Source organism: Notolepis coatsorum (genome assembly GCF_963971535.1).
Source record: "Notolepis coatsorum genome assembly, chromosome: 6".
NCBI classification, from domain to species: Eukaryota; Metazoa; Chordata; class Actinopteri; order Aulopiformes; family Paralepididae; genus Notolepis; species Notolepis coatsorum.
The window spans coordinates 176,079,788-176,100,393 of NC_140170.1; the positions used below are offsets into that span (position 1 = coordinate 176,079,788).

Consider the following 20,606-nt stretch of genomic DNA (forward strand, 5'->3'; position numbering starts at 1 on the left):
GTGACTCACATCATCATCTTCTTCAGTGTGTTCAGGGGGCCATGTGACTCACATCATCATCTTCTTCAGTGTGTTCAGGGGGCCATGTGACTCACATCATCATCTTCTTCAGTGTGTTCAGGGGGCCATGTGACTCACATCATCATCTTCTTCAGTGTGTTCAGGGGCCATGTGACTCACATCATCATCTTCTTCAGTGTGTTCAGGGGGCCATGTGACTCACATCATCATCTTCAGTGTGTTCAGGGGGCCATGTGACTCACATCATCTTCTTCTTCAGTGTGTTCAGGGGGCCATGTGACTCACATCATCTTCTTCAGTGTGTTCAGGGGGCCATGTGACTCACATCATCTTCTTCAGTGTGTTCAGGGGGCCATGTGACTCACATCATCTTCAAGTTCAAGTTCAAGTTCTTTAATAGTTGTCATACAGAAGTACAGAATACTTTCATACAAAATGCTTCTTACTGTTACGCTCCAGAGACTGTGCTAGACAAGATAGTATCAAATAACATAATAACATAATATAGCATGAATTTAGAAGAAGAAAATGAGGTCACAGTGTTCGGTATAGACATATGTACAATGTTCTGAGTTACCATATAATATACAATACACAATACTATGCAGTGTACTAATGTACAGTACTATCTAGTGCAAAGCAGAAATGGGATGAGGTACAATTTTAGGTACAATTTACAGTAAGGTGTACGGGTTGTAGTGCAATCCTTCATCCATAAATATAAAGTGTGGGGAGTGGGTGCTACAGTGTGTTTGTTTAAAGTGGGTGTGTGCTATAAAGTGTGTGGAGTGGGTGCTACAGTGTGTTTGTTTAAAGTGGGTGTGTGCGTGTGGATGTGTGTGCTATGTGCGTTTGGTGGTTGTTGTTGTGTAGTGTTCATTCATTGTTCGTTTAGCAGCCTGATGGCCTGGGGATAGAAGCTACTTCTGAGTCTTTCTGTGCTCGCCTTGAGACTCCTGTATCGCTTGCCTGACCGCAGCAGTTCGAAGAGGCAGTTGTTCGGGTGACTGGAGTCTTTAATGATTCTCTTAGCCTTGCCCTTGCAACGCTTGTAGTAAATGTTCTGGAGGGTGGGGAGCCCCCCTCCAATTGTGCGTTCGGCTGAACGTGTCACTCTTTGTAGTCTGCTTTGGTCTTTTGCAGTGCTATTCCCAAACCAGGAGGTGATGTTGCCGGTCAAGATGCTCTCTATTGTACATGAGTAGAAGTTCTTAAGGATCTTCTGGCTGACTTGGAACTTCCTTAGGCGCCTGAGGAAGTAGAGGCGTTGTCGTGCCTTCTTCACCACACTGTTAATGTGTGTGGTCCATGTCAAGTCCTCGGATATGTAGGCTCCGAGGTACTTGAAGCTGTTGACTCTCTCAACCGGTGCCCCGTCGATGCTGAGGGGGCTGTAGTCCTTGACCCCCGACCTCCTGAAGTCCACAATCATCTCCTTTGTTTTGCTGACGTTCAGGGAGAGGCTGTTTTCCTGGTACCATCCCGCCAGGACCTTGACCTCTTCCAGGTAGGCCCTCTCGTCGTTGGCAGAGATCAGGCCCACCACCACTGTGTCGTCAGCAAATTTGACGATTGTATTGCTACTCCGCTGAGCCACACAGTCGTGTGTGTACAGGGAGTAGAGGAGGGGACTCAGAACACAGCCCTGGGGGGCCCCTATGTTGAGGGTGATGGATGAGGAGGTGCAGTTGCCTGCTCTCACCACCTGGGGTCTGCCAGTCAGGAAGTCCAAGACCCACTGGCAGAGGTCATAGCCCAAGCCCAGGTCCCTGAGCTTGGCTATGAGTATGGAGGGGACTATGGTATTGAATGCCGAGCTGTAGTCGATGAATAGCATTCTCACATAGTTCCCCTGCCTCTTGTCCAGGTGTGATGCTGCTGTGTGCAGCACATGGGATATGGCGTCCTCCGTGGACCTGTTGGGGCGGTATGCAAATTGCAGGGGGTCCATGTTGATGGGGAGGGAGGAGCAGATGTAGCCCTTTACTAGCTTCTCAAAGCACTTCATGGCTATGGAGGTGAGAGCTACAGGGCGGTAGTCGTTGAGGCAAGCAGGCTTGGATTTTTTGGGTACAGGGATAATAGTGGACTTCTTCAGGCAGGTGGGGATGACAGCCTGTTCTAAGGACAGGTTAAATATGTCAGTGAATACTGGGGCCAGTTGGTCGGCACAGACTTTTAGGACGCGGCCGGGGATGCCGTCCGGACCTGCTGCCTTCCTGATATTCACTTTTTTAAAGGTCCGCCTCACCTCATGCTCTGTTACCCTGAACACTGCGCCTCCATCAGCAGCCGACCCCCCCCCCCCCATTGCCGAGGCTTGTGAGCTGGTGTTGTTATTACCAGCATCAAACCTCGCATAGAAGGTATTGAGGTCGTTTGCTAAGGAGATGTCACTGTTCAGTTTGAGGGAGGCGCCTTTGTAGTCTGTCATCGTTTTGAGCCCCTGCCACATAGCTCTAGAGTCAGCTTGTTCAAACTGGAGTTCAATTTTATCCCTGTAGCGCCGTTTGGCCTCTGACACTGTCCTCCTTACGTTGTGTCGCGCCACCTTGTGGTCATTCATGTTGCCTGCCACTAGGCCGTCATTGTATGCTTTGGTGCGCTCTCTCAGAGCTTCACGGACGGATTTGTCTACCCAGGGTTTTTGATTTGGGTAAACTTTCATTTTGGTAGTGGGGATTGTTTCTTTCACCCTAGTACAGACATAGTCCAGCACTGTCTCCGTGTAGGCATTAATGTTATCTGTGTCGCGGAACACAATCCAGTCTGTGTGGTGAAACACTGACCGGATCGTCTCTTCTGACGTCAGATCCCATTTCTGCACCTCTCGCGAGACTACGGGAGTACTTTTAATTCTCTGTCTGTACTTTGGTGAAAGGAAAATGGATGCGTGATCTGACTTGCCAAAGCCACTATCAGAATGAGCCTTGTAGCCACCTTTAAATTGCGTGTAACAGTGATCTAGGATGTTACCGCCTCTGGTGTTGCAAGTCACATGCTGATAGAAGTCGGGCAATACCTTTCTCAGATTGGCGCTATTGAAATCTCCCAGTACTAAAATGGCGGCGTTAACGTTAGCCACTTGTATTCTATTTACCTCGTCGTGTAGTCTGGAGAGCGCAACCTTGTTGCTGGCTTGCGGTGGAATATACACTCCGACCAGGACGATCGCCGTTAACTCCCTCGGGAGGAAGAAAGGACGACACTTGATGGTTATATATTCCAGTTCTGGGGAGCAGTGGTTGGATAATTCCTTCACGTTCGTTGGATCACTCCAATTTTTGTTAAACATGAAGGCAATACCTCCTCCACGTTGTTTACCGGACTCTGATGATGTCCGATCCTTTCTATGGATAAAGAAGTGATCCGCTGGTTGAATTGCGTGATCTGGAACCTCCGGTGTGAGCCATGTTTCGGTGAAGCAAAGGACATTGCAGTCCCTAACGTCTCTTTGATATTGAATCCTTGCTCGGATGTCATCCAGTTTATTGTCTATTGATTGTACATTGGCTAGCAATATACTGGGAAGTGGTGTACGGTGGCGTCTGGATCTCAGCCTGTTTCGGATCCCAGCCCTCTTTCCTCGTCGTCTTTTCCTGGGCTCTGGGAACAAAGGGTCTGGTCCTAATCTCCGGAGGATTTCTTCAGGCCATTGGTGTGGTTCGGAAAGCTGATCCAGCGAGTAATCCAGTTGGTAAGTTTCCCGTAATCCAATGTCTATGAGTGACTGACGGTCATATACATTAAATGCACCAACAGTTGGTACGCACAAAACTCTAAAAACTATAAATATTAACAAAAGTAAACACAGTCTCGACGGAGCGAACAGAGAGGCAGCCGGTCGGGGCGGCGCCATCATCATCTTCTTCTTCAGTGTGTTCAGGGGGCCATGTGACTCACATCATCTTCTTCTTCAGTGTGTTCAGGGGGCCATGTGACTCACATCATCATCTTCAGTGTGTTCAGGGGGCCATGTGACTCACATCATCATCTTCAGTGTGTTCAGGGGGCCATGTGACTCACATCATCTTCTTCTTCAGTGTGTTCAGGGGGCCATGTGACTCACATCATCTTCTTCAGTGTGTTCAGGGGGAAATGTGACTCACATCATCATCTTCTTCAGTGTGTTCAGGGGGAAATGGACTTTTCTCATGTGCATTCAGTCTGAAAACCAACTGAAAAAATGGTTGCTGAGCAACTTAGGGTAGTGTAGCCTGTAGCTTTGAGTCTGATATTAACACTTTGGTTGCCTAAGGTTAAATTCATGATATACCATAGATTGCCAGCGCTATTTGTCTATGGAGAAAGTCCCCTTCTTTGCAGGGCTATAACTTTTTAAATTCTATTGCTACATTGCCATTATTAGGGCCCATTCAAAGTCCTATATGTATTGTTCATTGTGTAGCAACGTTAAACTTTTTCATTCACATATTCATAGTAAAGTATGGTCTAATGTATAAGTATGTTTTCATCTCTTTCTGCAGCTTTCTCCAGAACGTGATCTATAGCCCCAAATACATTATATTGATGATGCAATACAGTTTTATGGCAATCAGCGCGATATAAAAAATTACAACTAGACGTACTTCTAGAAGTTACTACACGTCATCTGATGTTGACCGGATGGGCTAGGGGCCGTTTATAATTCCGTGGGCAGCGTTATACCAATCATCTAATGTGGGTCAAATGTTGATAATAGCAGTTAGTATCGAAGACGGTAACGTTACACGCTGAAACTCACCCCAGTCTCCGCGCGCCGTTGGACGATCATCGTAGAGTTGAAATCTTATCATTATGGGATGTAAATTTACCCGGTCCATCTCCAGCTTGTATAATGGTATATACGTCCAAATCATGTTGTTTATCGAGTTATTGGCAATCGATCACTGTGTAGCGTGACGAGCCAGAGTCGCGGGACCTATAGCGAGCACCCGGAAGTACTACGGACGTAGCACAACCTCTATGCCACTTCCTGTTAAAGCGATTGCGCCGATCGGCCACCAGATGGCGCTCCTGAACCGCCAGAGAGCTCAGTGGGTCCTGCTGGTGGATCTCAGGCCAGCGGAGGGGACATATGAATCCGATCGCAGATTTTTGAAATATTGATATAAGGACGCTGTACAGCGTCCCCCGGCAACTTGAGCATGGCCAGCAATGACGTCAAAACACGTTTCATGGCAGTCAAAGTGTTAAGATGATGTGTTGTTTATGTATTTTTTATATTATTATTGTATAGGGCTGCAACGATTAGTCGACATAATCGACGACGTCGATCATAAAAACTCGTCGATGCCGAATTTTTGCGTTGATGCGTCGTATTAAAAATTTTTTTTTTTACTACCTATCTTTGTGAAAGTGGCTTTTCAGCTCTGGTCCAGCTGAAGACAAAGCAGAGGAACAGATTGGACATTGAGCATGACCTCAGAGTTGCTTTGTCAGATTTGTCTACCATCACCCCAGACTTTGAGACTCTTGTCAGGAGCAAACAACATCCCCAGTTATCCCATTAGTTCCCTGGGATGTTAAGCTAAGAAGTCTGCTAAGAGCCCGGAAAAGGAGCAGCGCCCACAGGAAGCAGAGATGGAGGGTGTGACAGAAATAATCGTTAGATTAGTCGACTAATTGAAAAAATTATCGACAGATTAGTCGACTACCAAAATAGTTGCAGCCCTATTATTGTAATTGTTATGGTTAATTCATTGAGTAGGTGTGTGATTGACTCCAGGTTGTCAAGTAGTAGGAGTAGCATACTGTGCATGTCCCTCTTTTTGCTCTGCCTGCCTTATCCTGGGACCGCAATGGAGATAAGTCTAAGGACTTTCTTGCGCTATCCTGATATATTTTTATACTGTATGCACCTGTGTATTGTATTTTATTATGTCAAATAAAATCAATCAATCAATTCAGTCTGATACTTTGTAGAAGTGTGACGGGCAGGCTATACATAACGTGAGGGGACCGAATCATCCAGTAAGTAGGTGCTATATGAATGCAGACCACGCTATATGTAATTAAAGTTATAGATCAAATAAACAGACATTCATTGAAGTAAATGTTCATTTTAAGTGCAACGTCATAGATGGACAGTGTTGGGTTTCATATAGATAATTTTACATCCCCAATAAGAATGTGTTCTTTGACCTGGTTAAGAGGGTCAAAGGAAACAACCCTATCCACCCACTTAACAGCCGTGAACCATAAAGTCATCCAGCAGCCTTCAGTCATACTCTCATCATGTGATCCGACCCCTGCTGAACTACACATGTTCCATAGAGACATGTGTTCCATGAGGATGTGTCTTAGAGATATGTTCCATAGAGATGTCTGCTGTAGAGATGTCTGCCTTAGAGATGTGTTCCATAGAGATGTCTGTCTTAGATATATGTTCCATATAGATGTCTGCTTTAGATATGTGTTCCATAGAGATGTCTGTCTTAGAGATGTGTTCCATTAGAGATGTCTGCTTTAGAGATTTCTGCCATAGAGATGTCTGACGTAGAGATGTCTGACGTAGAGATGTCTTCCATAGAAATGTCTGTCTTATGGAGGGTGTACTTCAGTTCCTAATTAAACTGTGTACAACAGGGTCTGTGGATTATCTCCTATCTATATTGGGGGACTCAGGCTCGGCAGGTAGAGCAGTCGTCTGTTACGAACGGGTAAGTGACTTCCAAGTTGTCGAGAAGAAGAACGAGACGGAGAAATGTTTACTCTTCCAAAACAGCTGTACTGTTTATTATCAGGGAAAAGCGTATAATGCAAGTACAGGGATAAAGACAATATGTCTGTGCTTGTTCCAGCTGTATCTTGTCCGTAGGTTTAGGTGAAGCTCTAGCAAAGGACAAAGGATAGAGCAAAACGTTAAATAGGTCACATACTAAACATTCCACGCTGTCAATGAGTGACAGCAGTCTGTCAACCAATGACAGCACCCAGGTGTGACAGACAATTAGTGATGACAGCAATCAGTGGTGACATACAAGGTGAACCCATAACAACAGGAGTGACCCAGGTAGACAGTGGGATACTATCCTAAGGAGTAGGCCTGTCACGATAACACATTTTGCTGGGCGATTAATTGTCCCAGAAAATATTGCGATAAGCGATATTATTGCGGTTTTGAGAGATTTTTTTTTGAGAAATGTATTTCCCAAAAGTTTTCAATTAACCTTTTTATTTATTTTTACTAATATAATAATAGCATAATAATGCAAGGAAGCCGTTTCAAAGTGCAATAAACCTTTATTTAACATTGGAAGATATTTTAAATATCCTAAATAAAAAAATGCTCAGTTTGATTGTTTATTATAAAACAAACTAAAACTGGAAACAAGCCCTCTGTCTGGCTTTTTGTATCATCCTTTTAACATGTACATTTATTATTAATGTACCTTGCGGTACCATGTACAAAATGTTAATAAAGTATGAGGAAAAAACTGTGGAAACGTAATAAATAAAAAGGCAGTGAAACAATAATCAAATAAACACCAAAATATATACTATCTCTATTGGAATGGAGACTTCAGCACAGGATAAACTAGGGATGGGCAAAAATAATCCAGATCGATTGATCACATGATGTACTCGAGTACTCGTGGAGGAAAACGCTGTACAAAATAAACATCTTTTCCGGTGTTTTAGACTTTTATTTTGAAACCCACCCACCGGTCCGGAGCGGAAGTATTGTTGTTATTATCCTAGCAGAACGTATTGAGCGGACAACTTGTCTCGTCCGGTTCTGTGTTTTTGAGCTAATGATAAAACAAATGTTGAGATTGTTGGTGAACAACTAACTTTAGGTTAGTTTTAACGTTAGCTACTAACGTTAGATGCAGCTACTACAGGCAATCAACGATGAGGAGGAAGCGCCAAAGCCGTATATAATAGAATAGTAGCCCTGTGGTGTGTAGGCACGACTCGAAACTACCTGTTATAATAAATTAATTCATGTTTAACTTGTCCCCGTGTCCAGTCCTTTGACTAGCCCCACCCGTTCATTGTAAACAATGATGCATGTAATTGTATTAACGTTATTCTGTGTTGTAGCTAGCTATGCTATACGTTGTATTTCGTTTGTTAGCTATTTAGCTAATGTTGATAGCATCAACGCTAGATCTTTAATCTTTATTTAGCAGTCCAGTTTCTCCGGGCAGTAGCGAGAAACTACTTGGGTCTAAAAATAGCTACACTACAAAGAACACTACTTGGTTAAAAGGAGCAACACTATTGAGAAATGTAGTTAAGCTATGTGGCGTTGCTAGTGCCCCACGGAGCTCCCGTGCTGTACTCTGTAGTAAGGCCAGCGGCCCCCCACACAGAGTGACTGACAAGGGGTACTGGTTCCGCCTCATTAAAACAAACGCGCAAATAGCAATTAATTGCGCCCGTCAAAATCATTGCATTCATTTTAATTATTGCGCCGATTAATCGATTTATTGCTTATTGCGGCAGGCCTACTAAGGAGGATAGTCTCCCGAACGTTACAGTCGTCTGGTAATCCGGAGGTTCCCGGTTCGATTCCCGCTCCTCCGGGGCAGCATGTCGAAGTGTCCTTGAGCAAGACACTTAACCCCTAATTGCTCCTGATGAGCAGGTTGTCACCTTGCATGGTTGCCTCTGCCGTCGGTGTGTGAATGTGTGAGTGAAGGGGTCAAATGTGAGGAACAAAATTGTAAAGCGTTTTGGATAAAAGCTGCTATATAAATGCAGCCATTTACCATTTCAATGGAAGCTAGAGATCAGAGAGAACCTGATGTTACCTGGATGTCAAGTGTCCACAGACAATGAGTAGGGCTTTATGAGGTCTTAACCCTTTCACTGCCACACGACAAAGGGTTAACCATCACCGTCTGTAGTGTGGTAGTGAAAGGTTAACCTTCTGCAGTAGTGTGGTAGTGAAAGGGTTCAAATGTTTGTGTGAGATATTACATCCAGATGAGGTTAATATTCTAGCACTGCCAGAAGGTCTGAAACAGAATATAAACCGCGTGTTGGTGTTGAGAACTCACACAAACATGTCATGGCTTCATGATGTCAGAGTCTCATTCATTCTCTTTGGAGCAGCTCCAGATTTTACATCCCAGTGACATCACAGGTTGGAGGGTACTCTCTCTGATTTCTAGCTTTAGGAGAGAGCGGTACATGTTCACAAACACTGACTGAACGGTCCTGGGGCACAGGAAGAACATTTTGTGAATTCTTAAAATGTGTGGCATTCCCCTTTAAGCTCAGAGTCTTAACAAGTCCTCTTATCAAATCTCTCCCTCAGATTCCCTCTCTTTCTTCTACACCTAGCCTCAACCTGGACCCCAGTCCTTCAGAGTTAAGGTGTTCATCATGTTGTTGTCCTCAACCTGGACCCCAGTCCTTCAGAGTTAAGGTGTTCATCATGTTGTTTTACAACAGGCTTCCTCAGGGCGGTTAGGTGGCGTAGCGGAGATTGCGTTCGTCACCAACCCCGGAGCTGTGAGCTGGATTCGCCTGTTCGAATCCAGCTCACAGCTCCGGGGTTGTCACCAGCTTGGCTGGCCGTTCACACTAATACAATTGGCTGTATTAGAGGGTGGGAGAAGCTGGCGGGGTGGGTCCGGGTCGTTGTAAACAGCGACTCCTACAGTTCGGTCGGGGCGCCTGCTAAGCGCGGATAGGACCTGAGTGGGATAGTGTGATCCTTCCACACGCTACACCCTCTCAGGGAGGATCCGCGCTGCCAGGTGAAAAGAAGCGGTTGATTGGCTGGACGTGTGTCGGAGGAAGCACGTGATAGCCTCCACTCTCCCAGATGATCTGACTGTGGGGGGTAAGTGCGCAGCGACCAGGAAGGGGATTGAGAATTGGCATGGGAGAAAATCGGAGGAAAATGGAGGGGGAAAAATATATATAAAAAAAAAAAAACAGGCTTCCTCAACCCAAACCCCAGTCCTTCAGAGTTAAGGTATTCATCATGTTGTTGTGTTACAACAGGCTCAGTCTCCCACTGCAAGATGTCTCTCCACACAGGAGACGTGTCTGACAGAACTGACCGTATATTTACTCAGATATTTATATTTTATATACAGTTTATTCAATTGTACTGTATATAAATACTGGAAATACCTGCTTTTTTATTCTGTTAATTGTTGCTTTTTATTCCTTTATGCTGTGGAGCAAACTGAGAGTAATAATCCCATTGTACTTGTTGAATATATGGCAAATAAAACTATCTGAATCTGAATGTCTGACAGAACTCGTGTCTAACAGAACTCGTGTCTGACAGAACTCGTGTCTGACAGAACTCGTGTCTGACAGAACTCGTGTCTGACAGAACTTGTGTCTGACAGAACTTGTGTCTCACAGAACTCACTGCCATTATGACCTAGAAAAGCATTCTGTCTGCTCTGGGCTGTTGCATGTACATTTGTTTTGAAAACTGTAAAGGCTTACAGTATACAGAAATAGTCAACCAATGAGAGGTTTATACAGAAATAGTCAGCCAATGAGATGTTTATACTGAAATAGTCTGCCAATGAGAGGTTTATACTGAAATAGTCTGCCAATTTAATTGTATTTATCCTTTATTTATCCAGCCAATGGGAGTAGGCTGGTAAAGCTATGCCTCCTAAAGTGTGTAAACGGAAGTACAGGCTACAGGCTTTCCGGTTTCGACAAAACAATTATAGAAATGTGTGAAGTGCACAATATTTCCTCGTTTAAGCCACTGCAACGGCTTTGCCTGAATAATTTACTACATGACCGGGACGTTCTAGCTTGTTTGCCGACAAGATTCGGGAAAAGTTTGGTCCGTTCGGAGGCAGCTTCCAGGGGAAGTACATACACCGGAAATTCTAGCCCATACACACTTTCGGCCGTAGTGCTTTACCAGTCTTTATCTCACGGAGGAGATAAAACTGGGAACGAGGTTACAATGGGAGGCTTACACGGAAATATTCAGCCAATGGCAGGCTTATACTGAAATAGTCGGCCAATGGGAGGTTTGCTCAGAAGGATCAGTCCAATAGGAGAGCTGTTAAACCCGGGGTCCACAGGTTACCCTTTAATCCATAAAAACATAATCCACTCATCACTGATGGGAATCGAGAACCGGAACCGGTTCCTAATTGTCCGATTCCTGGAATCGCATGCCTCCGTGACTATCGATTCCTCTTATCGATGCCATGTTTTTCCGACAGTTGCGCATTTAAAAACAATAACGTTAGCGCCACGCATGCAGCCATAGCAGACTATTTGATTCCTTGACTAGGAAAACCTAAATGAAAACGAATGCTTTGACTGTATAAATATTCTCCCATTTCATCCATTTTAGATTATCACAATAGACTGAGGCTGCAGCTAGTGGTTCTTGCGCACCTCAGGAAATCCTTTCACACTAGCACAGTGGGGTAAACTGACTCAGGAAAAGGTGAACGAGTGTCACCGAGCAGTCACTAAATTTGTAAGGGCTCGAAATTGCGACCATTTTGGTGGGTGCTCAACAATAAATGACGATCAGAAATGTCAAGTTGCATGTTGTTATTCAGTTCAGTTCAGTTCAGAGTTTTAATTTGCCACATGGAATCATACAATCAGAGTTTCTTCATTACACAATCATAAATATCATTCCATGGACAAAAGGAGCAGGAAGAAGAATAAATCTTATAGTTACCTGCCCCTTATTCCTAAACTAAACAAGTATTCTAACCAGCTTAGTTATGTTGCATTTCCAATTTATTTATGTAAACTATAAATTTATCAGGAATCGATAAGGGAATCGATAATGGAATCGTATCGATAAAATCTTATCAATTCCCATCCCTACTCATCACATCAATGTCAACAGGATTTTCTCTCTCGTTCTTCCATTTTAGTTAAATAGATAGATGAGCATTAGGGCTGCACGATTAATCTAAAAAAAATCGCGATCTCGATTCATAGACCTATGCGATCTCATTTCTAAATGATGACGATTATTATTAAAAAAATTATTTACTTTTTACTTAACTGTTTTAAATAATGACGATTCTGACTTGAGTTATTTTGTATGTTACAAGAGACTTTTACGTTTAAGTCAAGCACTTTCATATTATGTTATGTTTAAATTTAAGAAAGAGTGCAATAAATGATTTTATTGAAAAAATAAGAATCGTGATCTCAATTCTTAGAGAGAAAAATCTTATCCTAATGAGCATGTTTTGTTTAATAGAATTTAATTTAATTCAGGTGTTTCAATGAAACTGCCCTGCCCTGGGAATACTGAGCTGACTCCAGACCAGCTCACAGCTAAATACTAGGGGTGTAACAATGCATCGATCCTAAGGTCGAATTGCATCTAATCGAATCATGGTCAAATGAATATTGAATCGTTGCCTGAAGAATCGTAATCGAATCGAAGTGGGGTCAAATGAAGAGATTTCATGATGCATTGAATCGTTGCCTGAATAATCGTAATCGAATCAAAGTGGGGTCGAATCGTTACACCCTTACTAAATACTAGAGCTGATCCCAGACCAGCTCACAGCTAAATACTAGAGCTGACCCCAGACCAGCTCACAGCTAAATACTAGAGCTGACCTCAGACCAGCTCACAGCTAAATACTAGAGCTGACCCCAGACCAGCTCACAGCTAAATACTAGAGCTGACCCCAGACCAGCTCACAGCTAAATACTAGAGCTGACCTCAGACCAGCTCACAGCTAAATACTAGAGCTGACCCCAGACCAGCTCACAGCTAAATACTAGAGCCGACCCCAGACCAGCTCACAGCTAAATACTAGAGCTGACCTCAGACCAGCTCACAGCTAAATACTAGAGCTGACCCCAGACCAGCTCACAGCTAAATACTAGAGCTGACCTCAGACCAGCTCACAGCTAAATACTAGAGCCGACCCCAGACCAGCTCACAGCTAAATACTAGAGCTGACCTCAGACCAGCTCACAGCTAAATACTAGAGCTGACCCCAGACCAGCTCACAGCTGGTCAAAGACGCACTTCTTCAACCAGTATCTGAAATAATGGGGGGGGGGGACTATATATATCTAACACTAACTAACCGTACTGTCATGCACTTGTCCTAATAAACTAACCTACACTGTAACACGCAAAACACTTTGATGAACATTGTTACTCAGCTGATAGAGTTGTACCCTTCCTGATGACCTGTCGTACAGAACTTGTAAGTCGCTTTGGATAAAAGCGTCAGCTAAATGACTAAATGTAAATACTAGAGCTGACACCAGACCAGCTCACAGCTAAATACTAGAGCCAGCTCACAGCTAAATACTAGAGCTGATCCCAGACCAGCTCTAATAATTAACGTTACATTACCTCCACGCTGTCTCCACTCATTGAATGGCAGATTTCTTGAGAAAAAAAATATTTTGGTGAACCAGGCTGGCTAGAGTATTTTGGTCCATGTAACAGCTAGCCACAACTTAAGCATGTCAGTCCGTATCAAATGTCCATGAACGAACATGTTGTTGAATTTGGAAATGTACAAACACAAACCATTGTTTTTATATTTTAGATAACGCTATGGTAGCAGTATACAAATGCAAAAAAACATTATTCCAGTCCTGGTTTGTTTTCCTGGTTCACACACATATGCACGCACACACACACAAATACTCGCGCACAAACACCTTGCAAATCCAGCAGCATCGCAAGGTAAACACACACACACACCTCGTACATCTAGCCGCTTTTCCAAGGTAAACACACACACACACCTCGTACATCTAGCCGCTTTTCCAAGGTAAACACACACACACCTCGTACATCCAGCTGCATCACAAGGTAAACACACACACGCACCTCAAGGGATTTCAGAACGAGACTTCTGTTTGAGCTAGATTTCTGTTTCAGTGGCAAAAACAACGTACATTACCTGGTAACCAAATAAAAACAAGAGGGAATTATTTTCACAGGACAATCATCAGAGAGATTTAAATATGTCGGACTTCAACAGATTTTGCCGGAAAACAAACGGTAATTACTGGCTAACGGAAACCCTGACTGGAGCAGAGATCAGAGCCTCTGGCTATCATCAGCACCAGGCCAGTACTGGAGCAGAGATCAGAGCCTCTGGCTATCATCAGCACCAGGCCAGTACTGGAGCAGAGATCAGAGCCTCTGGCTATCATCAGCACCAGGTCAGTACTGGAGCAGAGATCAGAGCCTCTGGCTATCATCAGCACCAGGCCAGTACTGAAGCAGAGATCAGAGCCTCTGGCTATCATCAGCACCAGGCCAGTACTGGAGCAGAGATCACCACCTCTGGCTATCATCATCAGCATGTCAACAACACAGTGACACAACCTTTACCTAGAGCCATATGAAATCCGCGTTCATGGAATCGCGGAATTGAGCAATAAAAATGGAATCAACTGTAAAAAAAATAAAATAAAAAAAATAATAATATTTTCTTTTTTTTATGTTGTGGGACTTGTACAGCACTTTATTCAACTTTGTCAGTGCTGTAAAGTTTAAACCTTTTTAAATCTTAGACAAACAAAACACTTTGCTTTCATTAAATATTGTAAGCCGTCATTTGAGGCTTTATAAAAGCAGCACAATGAACACAAATCTGTCAGTGCAGAGTCCAACCTCATCTTAAATAACAAACAGCATTGCTTGTTGTAGTTAACAAAGAGAGGCAGAGTTGATTTTGCAAAAAAAAAATATATATATATATATATATCATTTATTTTTTTATTTTCTTTAATAATCAAATTTTATTTTCATATTCGAATCCCATGCCCATCGAACGAAGCTTCAAAACTTTGAAGTATTTAAGACAGCCCTATTAAATGGAGTTATATCTTATTAAATTGTGGACATTTATTCATTCCCACTTATTAGACACTATTTCTGATGGTAAAATGAGCGTACAAAGCAAAATACAGAATTCTGAAATATTAACACTTTGACTGCCGGGACCCGTCTTTAGACGTCTTTGCTGGCCATGCTAAAGTTGCCGGAGGACGCGTTATGTCGTCCTTATATCAATATTTCAAAAATCTGCGATCGGATTCATATGTCCCCTCCACTGGCCTGAGATCCACCAGCAGGACCCACTGAGCTCTCTGGCGGTTCAGGAGCGCCATCTGGTGGCCGATCGGCGCAATCGCCAAACAGGATGTTGAATAGAGGTTGTCCTAGAGCCTAGACGACCGTAGTACTTCCGGGCGCTCGCTATAGGTCATGGGACTCTGGCTCGTCACGCTACACGGTGATCGATTGGCAATAACTCGATAAACAACATGATTTGGACGTATATACCATTATACAAGCTGGAGATGGACCGGGTAAAAATATATCCCATAATGATAAGATTTCTACTCGACGATGATCGCCCAACGGCGCGCGGAGACTGGGGTGAGTTTCAGCGTGTAACGTTACCGTCTTCGATACTAACTGCTATTATCAACATTTGACCCACATTAGATGATTGGTATAACGCTGCCCACGGAATTATAAACGCCCCCTCGCCCATCCGGTTAACATCAGATGACGTGTAGTAACTTCTAGAAGTACGTCTAGTTGGAATTTTTTTATATCGCGCTGATTGCCATCAAACTGTATTTCATCATCAATATAATGCATTTGGGGCTATATATCACGTTCTGGAGAAAGCTGCAGAAAGAGATGAAAACATACTTATACATTAGACCATACTTTACTATGAATATGTGAATGAAAAAGTTTAACGTTGCTACACAATGAACAATACATATAGGACTTTGAATGGGCCCTAATAATGGCAATGTAGCAATAGAATTTAAAAAGTTATAGCCCTGCAAAGAAGGGGACTTTCTCCATAGACAAATAGCGCTGGCAATCTATGGTATATCATGAATTTAACCTTAGGCAGCCAAAGTGTTAAAACGGAATTTGGAAAAGAATTAAATGGAATTTGGAAAAAGATTTAACGGATTTCATATGGCTCTACCTTTACCCTCATTATTAGGAATGTTGTCCATATCAGTCTGTTAGGTAAATGCATTCCACATACCAATCTCTCGAGAAGATGTATCTATTTTTTATTCTGCCACCATGACCCACCTTTGGATGATGACCCGAAAGGCGTATTAATTTGCCAGAATCAGCGTGAAGACTACCCGGTCACGACGACCCGGTCACGCTGGCTTACAAGGAACCATGACTAGAACATTCTAGATCAAATCAGGTGTCGTCGTTCAACAGTGAGTTTGAGTTTCTATTAAGGTCTCTTCTTCAACAGTCCTCACATTAAAACATACTATTATCGGTATAAAAGAAAACAGATAAAGTACGTAGAAATAAAAGTACACACACACACATATATATACGTACAAAAGATAAAGATGCGACACAACAGACCAGCGCTGCTGTCATCATGACATTTTATAACAACCATTATCGTCTCTCAAATGAGATCCATGGCACTCCCTGTGCTACACCTCCATGATAACGGCTTCAATCTCTCCGACCTCTGATCTGTTCTGCAGAGTTACGGCAGTTTTAGACTGCCTTGTAGGTTCTTAGAGGTGTGTATATTTATAGTTAACAGTATATCATAGGTGTCTATACTCAGTTAACAGTATATTAGAGGTGTGTATATACTCATAGTTAACAGTATATTAGAGGTGTGGGTATACATAGTAAACAGTATATAAGAGGTGTGTATACATCACTCACTGTTTATCTTGATGAGTCAAAAGACTGGAAGTAATCAGCCTTCAATTATTAAAATAACGCAAAATTCCATATGGGTCCATAATTCTTTAATTGTATGAACTTGCCATCTAGAAACAGCCAGTGGTGACCTCTTCAAATGTACAGGGAGAGAGAGAGAGAGAGAGAGAGAGAGAGAGAGAGAGAGAGAGAGAGAGAGAGAGAGAGAGAGAGAGAGAGAGAGAGAGAGAGGGAGGTGACAGAACTATCATCCGTTTACTTCCTCCACTCTTGATCATTGGCAAGGAGATGGATCTTATCATTTGTATTGATCAGATGAATGCCGTCCCAGGTGACCATTTAAAACATCCATCCAATAAGATAAGGTGTCCCTTCATTGATCCCTTTGGGTGAAATTCAGGGGCAAAACACCAGTAGCAGAGAACACGAAAGAGAAGTCACATACACAAAACCTGGCGTCCATTCACACCGTGCCCATGAAGTAAACACCTTGTTCAAATGTAAACCGTGGTTGTGACAGTTAGCCAACAATATGCTGCTGGCCTTACATGTACAGGTAGTAAGTGATACATGGCCTGCTTACACATCTGTACATACCCCCTTACCTACTCTTACTAGTTATATTGCTGGCCAAGTGTCTCTCTATACCTGAATCAATGTACATAATAATACTACAACTCTGTACATACATCAATGTACATAATAATACTACAACTCTGTACATACATCTGATTAGCACTCAATCAATCAATCAATCATTCACTATTACTCAGTAGTACTCATTTGTATATATATATATATATGTTATACCCAGTTTAATCACCTGTACACTGTATATTGTATTGAATCTAATCGAATAGTGCCCAACATGAGGTCAACACCTAGTTAAAGTGTAAAAGGTGGTGGTTGTAACAGTGTTTCCTGTGCTGTTAGCCAACATGCTGCTGCTGGCCTGACATGACATTAGCATGCTAGGCTAAGCGGCTAAGCTAAGCTCCAGCTGATCACTAAGACGACAGTGTCAACAAACCTAGTTTAGCTGTTACTAACGTTAGCGGCTTGGTGATCATAAGACATCTGACCAAAACATAAATAATGTGGTTTTTTTAAGAACAAATGGGGGGAAACGTTGACATGATTCTTCTGTCTTGTCTGGTCATTTAGTTAGAAAAGATGATCAGCTATTTGAACGGCGACTGTAAAGATGTGTGCAGTGTTTCTCCCCCTGTGAGTCTTTACAGTCAACAAGTTACAGTTTAACACGATGGGAGGAAACACCCCTTATATCTCTTATATATGATGATGTGTCAGTGTTACATGTATTTATACTTAGTATAAATATCTGTATACCTGCATATAACCACTGTTACATATATGTAGACTATATCTATATCTGTACATATCCCTTTTACCTACTCTTACTAGTTACACTGCTGGCCAGTATGACTTCTATAGTGTCTTTATACCTGTATCATTGTACATATTAATATCACAACTCTGTAAGTTACATACATCTGATTAGCACTATTACTCAGTAGTACACATTTATACAGGTTATATACCCAGTTTAATCACCTGTATACATTGTATATTTATATTATGACTATTGCACTCTGGTTGGCTGCCAAACTTCTTTTCGTTGTGCTGTACTTGTGCTGTATGATGACATTTGAATGTGATCTCTTTTTTAGACTATTTTTGTATCACAAACAGTACTGTATTTGTAGATCTGGTATGTCATAAATGTATAGATGTAGCGGTACTGTCTATCTGTATGTCATGGCATATATGTTATGATGAATTGAAAATGGGGGACCCTGATGTAAACAAGACGAAAGTCTTTCTCTGGTCTGCATCCCCTTAACAAGTGTGTATTGAGCCGTACTGTATTGTACCCATTCTGCAATCTGTTAATACAATTTTCAATCAATCAATGATCTGATCTCGTGTAAACCGTGGGGTTAATATAATATAACATATATATATATATAATATAACCCCCGGTGTGTCACTCACAGTGTGTGACTGCAGGCTCTGACTGGCTTCTATCCTGGCCGTCAGGGACACGGTGTCGTCCAGCAGCACCCTGCCGGGACCGGGCTTCTCCACGAACCACATCTCCGCTGGGGAAACACAGCCCTTTTATAATTTAAATTAAAAACAGCCCCTCCAGACGATGTTAAAAGAGAGACCCCACAGAGAGAGGGAGGGAGAGAGAGAGAGAGCGAGAGAGAGAGAGAGAGATAGAGAGAGGGGAGAGGAGAGGGTTGGTGGCTTCCGTGTCTGATGATCAGGAAGAAGCTGCTGCTTCTCGTCTGTTTTGCTTTTTTTTAGGGGATCTGCGTCAAGCTGGTCAAAATAGCCAACCCACTTCCGCTTCCGGTATTTCACAATAAAAGCAAGTGTTTACATGTACGTTTTTTTTTTTTTTTTTTACAAATAGGTATTACCAAAGTAAAGCATGTCTTTACATCTCCCATAATTGCAGTCCCAATTTACTATCTATTTAATCTCTCCATTCACATTGCTGAAATCCCTTGCTCTTGGAAAGCTTGATTGATTGATTGATTGAAAACTTTATTAACAGATTGCAGAATGGGTACAATACAGTACAGCTCAATACACACAATTGTTAAGGGGATGCAGACCAGAGAAAGACTTTCGTCTTGTTTACATCAGGGTCCCCCATTTTCAATTCATCAGGACATATATGACATACATGACATACAGATAGTCAGTACTGCTACATCTATACATTTATGACATACCAGATTTGCAAATACAGTAGTTTGTGATACAGAAGGAGTCAGGAAAAGGGAGTATATACATTTGACGTAGAAACTGTACATTGGAGGAGGTTGGGTGGGGGGGGTTGGGTACACTGGGATATTGACAACCATACTGGGTAATCTACATTGGAGGTGGTTGGGGGGGGGGGGGGGGGGGGGGCACACACTGTATAAACAAGCAAAACTGTACATTGAGGGGGGGGAGACACTGTACAAACAAACAAAATTGTACATTGGACTATTGACAAAACCATACTAGGTAAATGACTGTACATTGGAGGGGGTTGGGTTAGGATATTTACAGGGGCCAGTGTTGAATTGCAGTCTCCCGTAGGTGTCCCTTGAGAGAGGTTTTGAAAGTGGGTAGTGATCCACATTCCTTTACAGCTTTGGGTAGGGCGTTCCACATTGATGTGGCATAATTGCGAAACGTGTTTAGTCCCTTATTTGAGCCGAATCTGGGTTTAACATGATTTGTGGAGCTCCCTCTGGTGTTGTGATCGTGGTATTCACTGACCTTTGGGAAGTATTTTGACATGTACATGGGTACCTTGGTCGTGTAGTAGTGTATCTTGTAGACCAGGCCCATTGCAAGTTGCTGTACTCTGTCGTCTACTCTAAGCCATCCTAGGTTGTCAAAGTGGGCAGGGGTGAGGTGGGTTCTAGGAGTAAGGTCAAGCAGTAGTCTGACCAGTTTGTTTTGAGATGTTTGTAATTTTGTTTTTAGCGCCTTTGAGGTGCTTTGGTACCATGAGGTGCAAGCATAGTCGTAGTACCCCTGAATGAGTGCTCCTGCCAGAGTCTTCAGGGTATTCTTGTTTACCAGAGAGGAGATCCGGTACAAGAATCGAGTTCGTTGGTTGACTTTTTTTATTACATTGGATGCCATTTTGTCACAGGAGAGATTAGCCTCTAGGATGGAACCCAGGTAGGTAATTTCATCTTTCCTTGTGACAATATTGTCACCCACTGTAACTGAGAAGCCGTCGGTCTTGCTGAGTTTGTTATTTGAACCGAAGAGAATGGACTCTGTTTTGCCCATGTGTAATGATAGTTTGTTATCAGCGAGCCATATGCAGATTCTGCCTAGTTCCGAGCTGAGGGTTTTTTCAACCTGTAACTTGTTCTTGTCAGAGACCAGCAGG

The 20,606-nt window shown here is 42.8% G+C and overlaps 1 protein-coding gene across 3 annotated transcripts in view; it reads right to left on the reverse strand.

The window, feature by feature from the left end:
- pxk (PX domain containing serine/threonine kinase) overlaps positions 1-18,938 on the reverse strand; it is a 71,481-nt gene extending 52,543 nt beyond the window's left edge. For all 3 annotated transcript variants that reach the window (XM_084316337.1, XM_084316338.1, XM_084316336.1), the window contains exon 1: positions 18,689-18,938. In XM_084316337.1, the coding sequence (XP_084172463.1) occupies positions 18,689-18,790 (102 nt within the window). In that variant the 5' untranslated portion in view covers positions 18,791-18,938. The remainder of the gene's footprint in view (positions 1-18,688) is intronic.
- Positions 18,939-20,606: the final 1,668 nt, after the last annotated feature.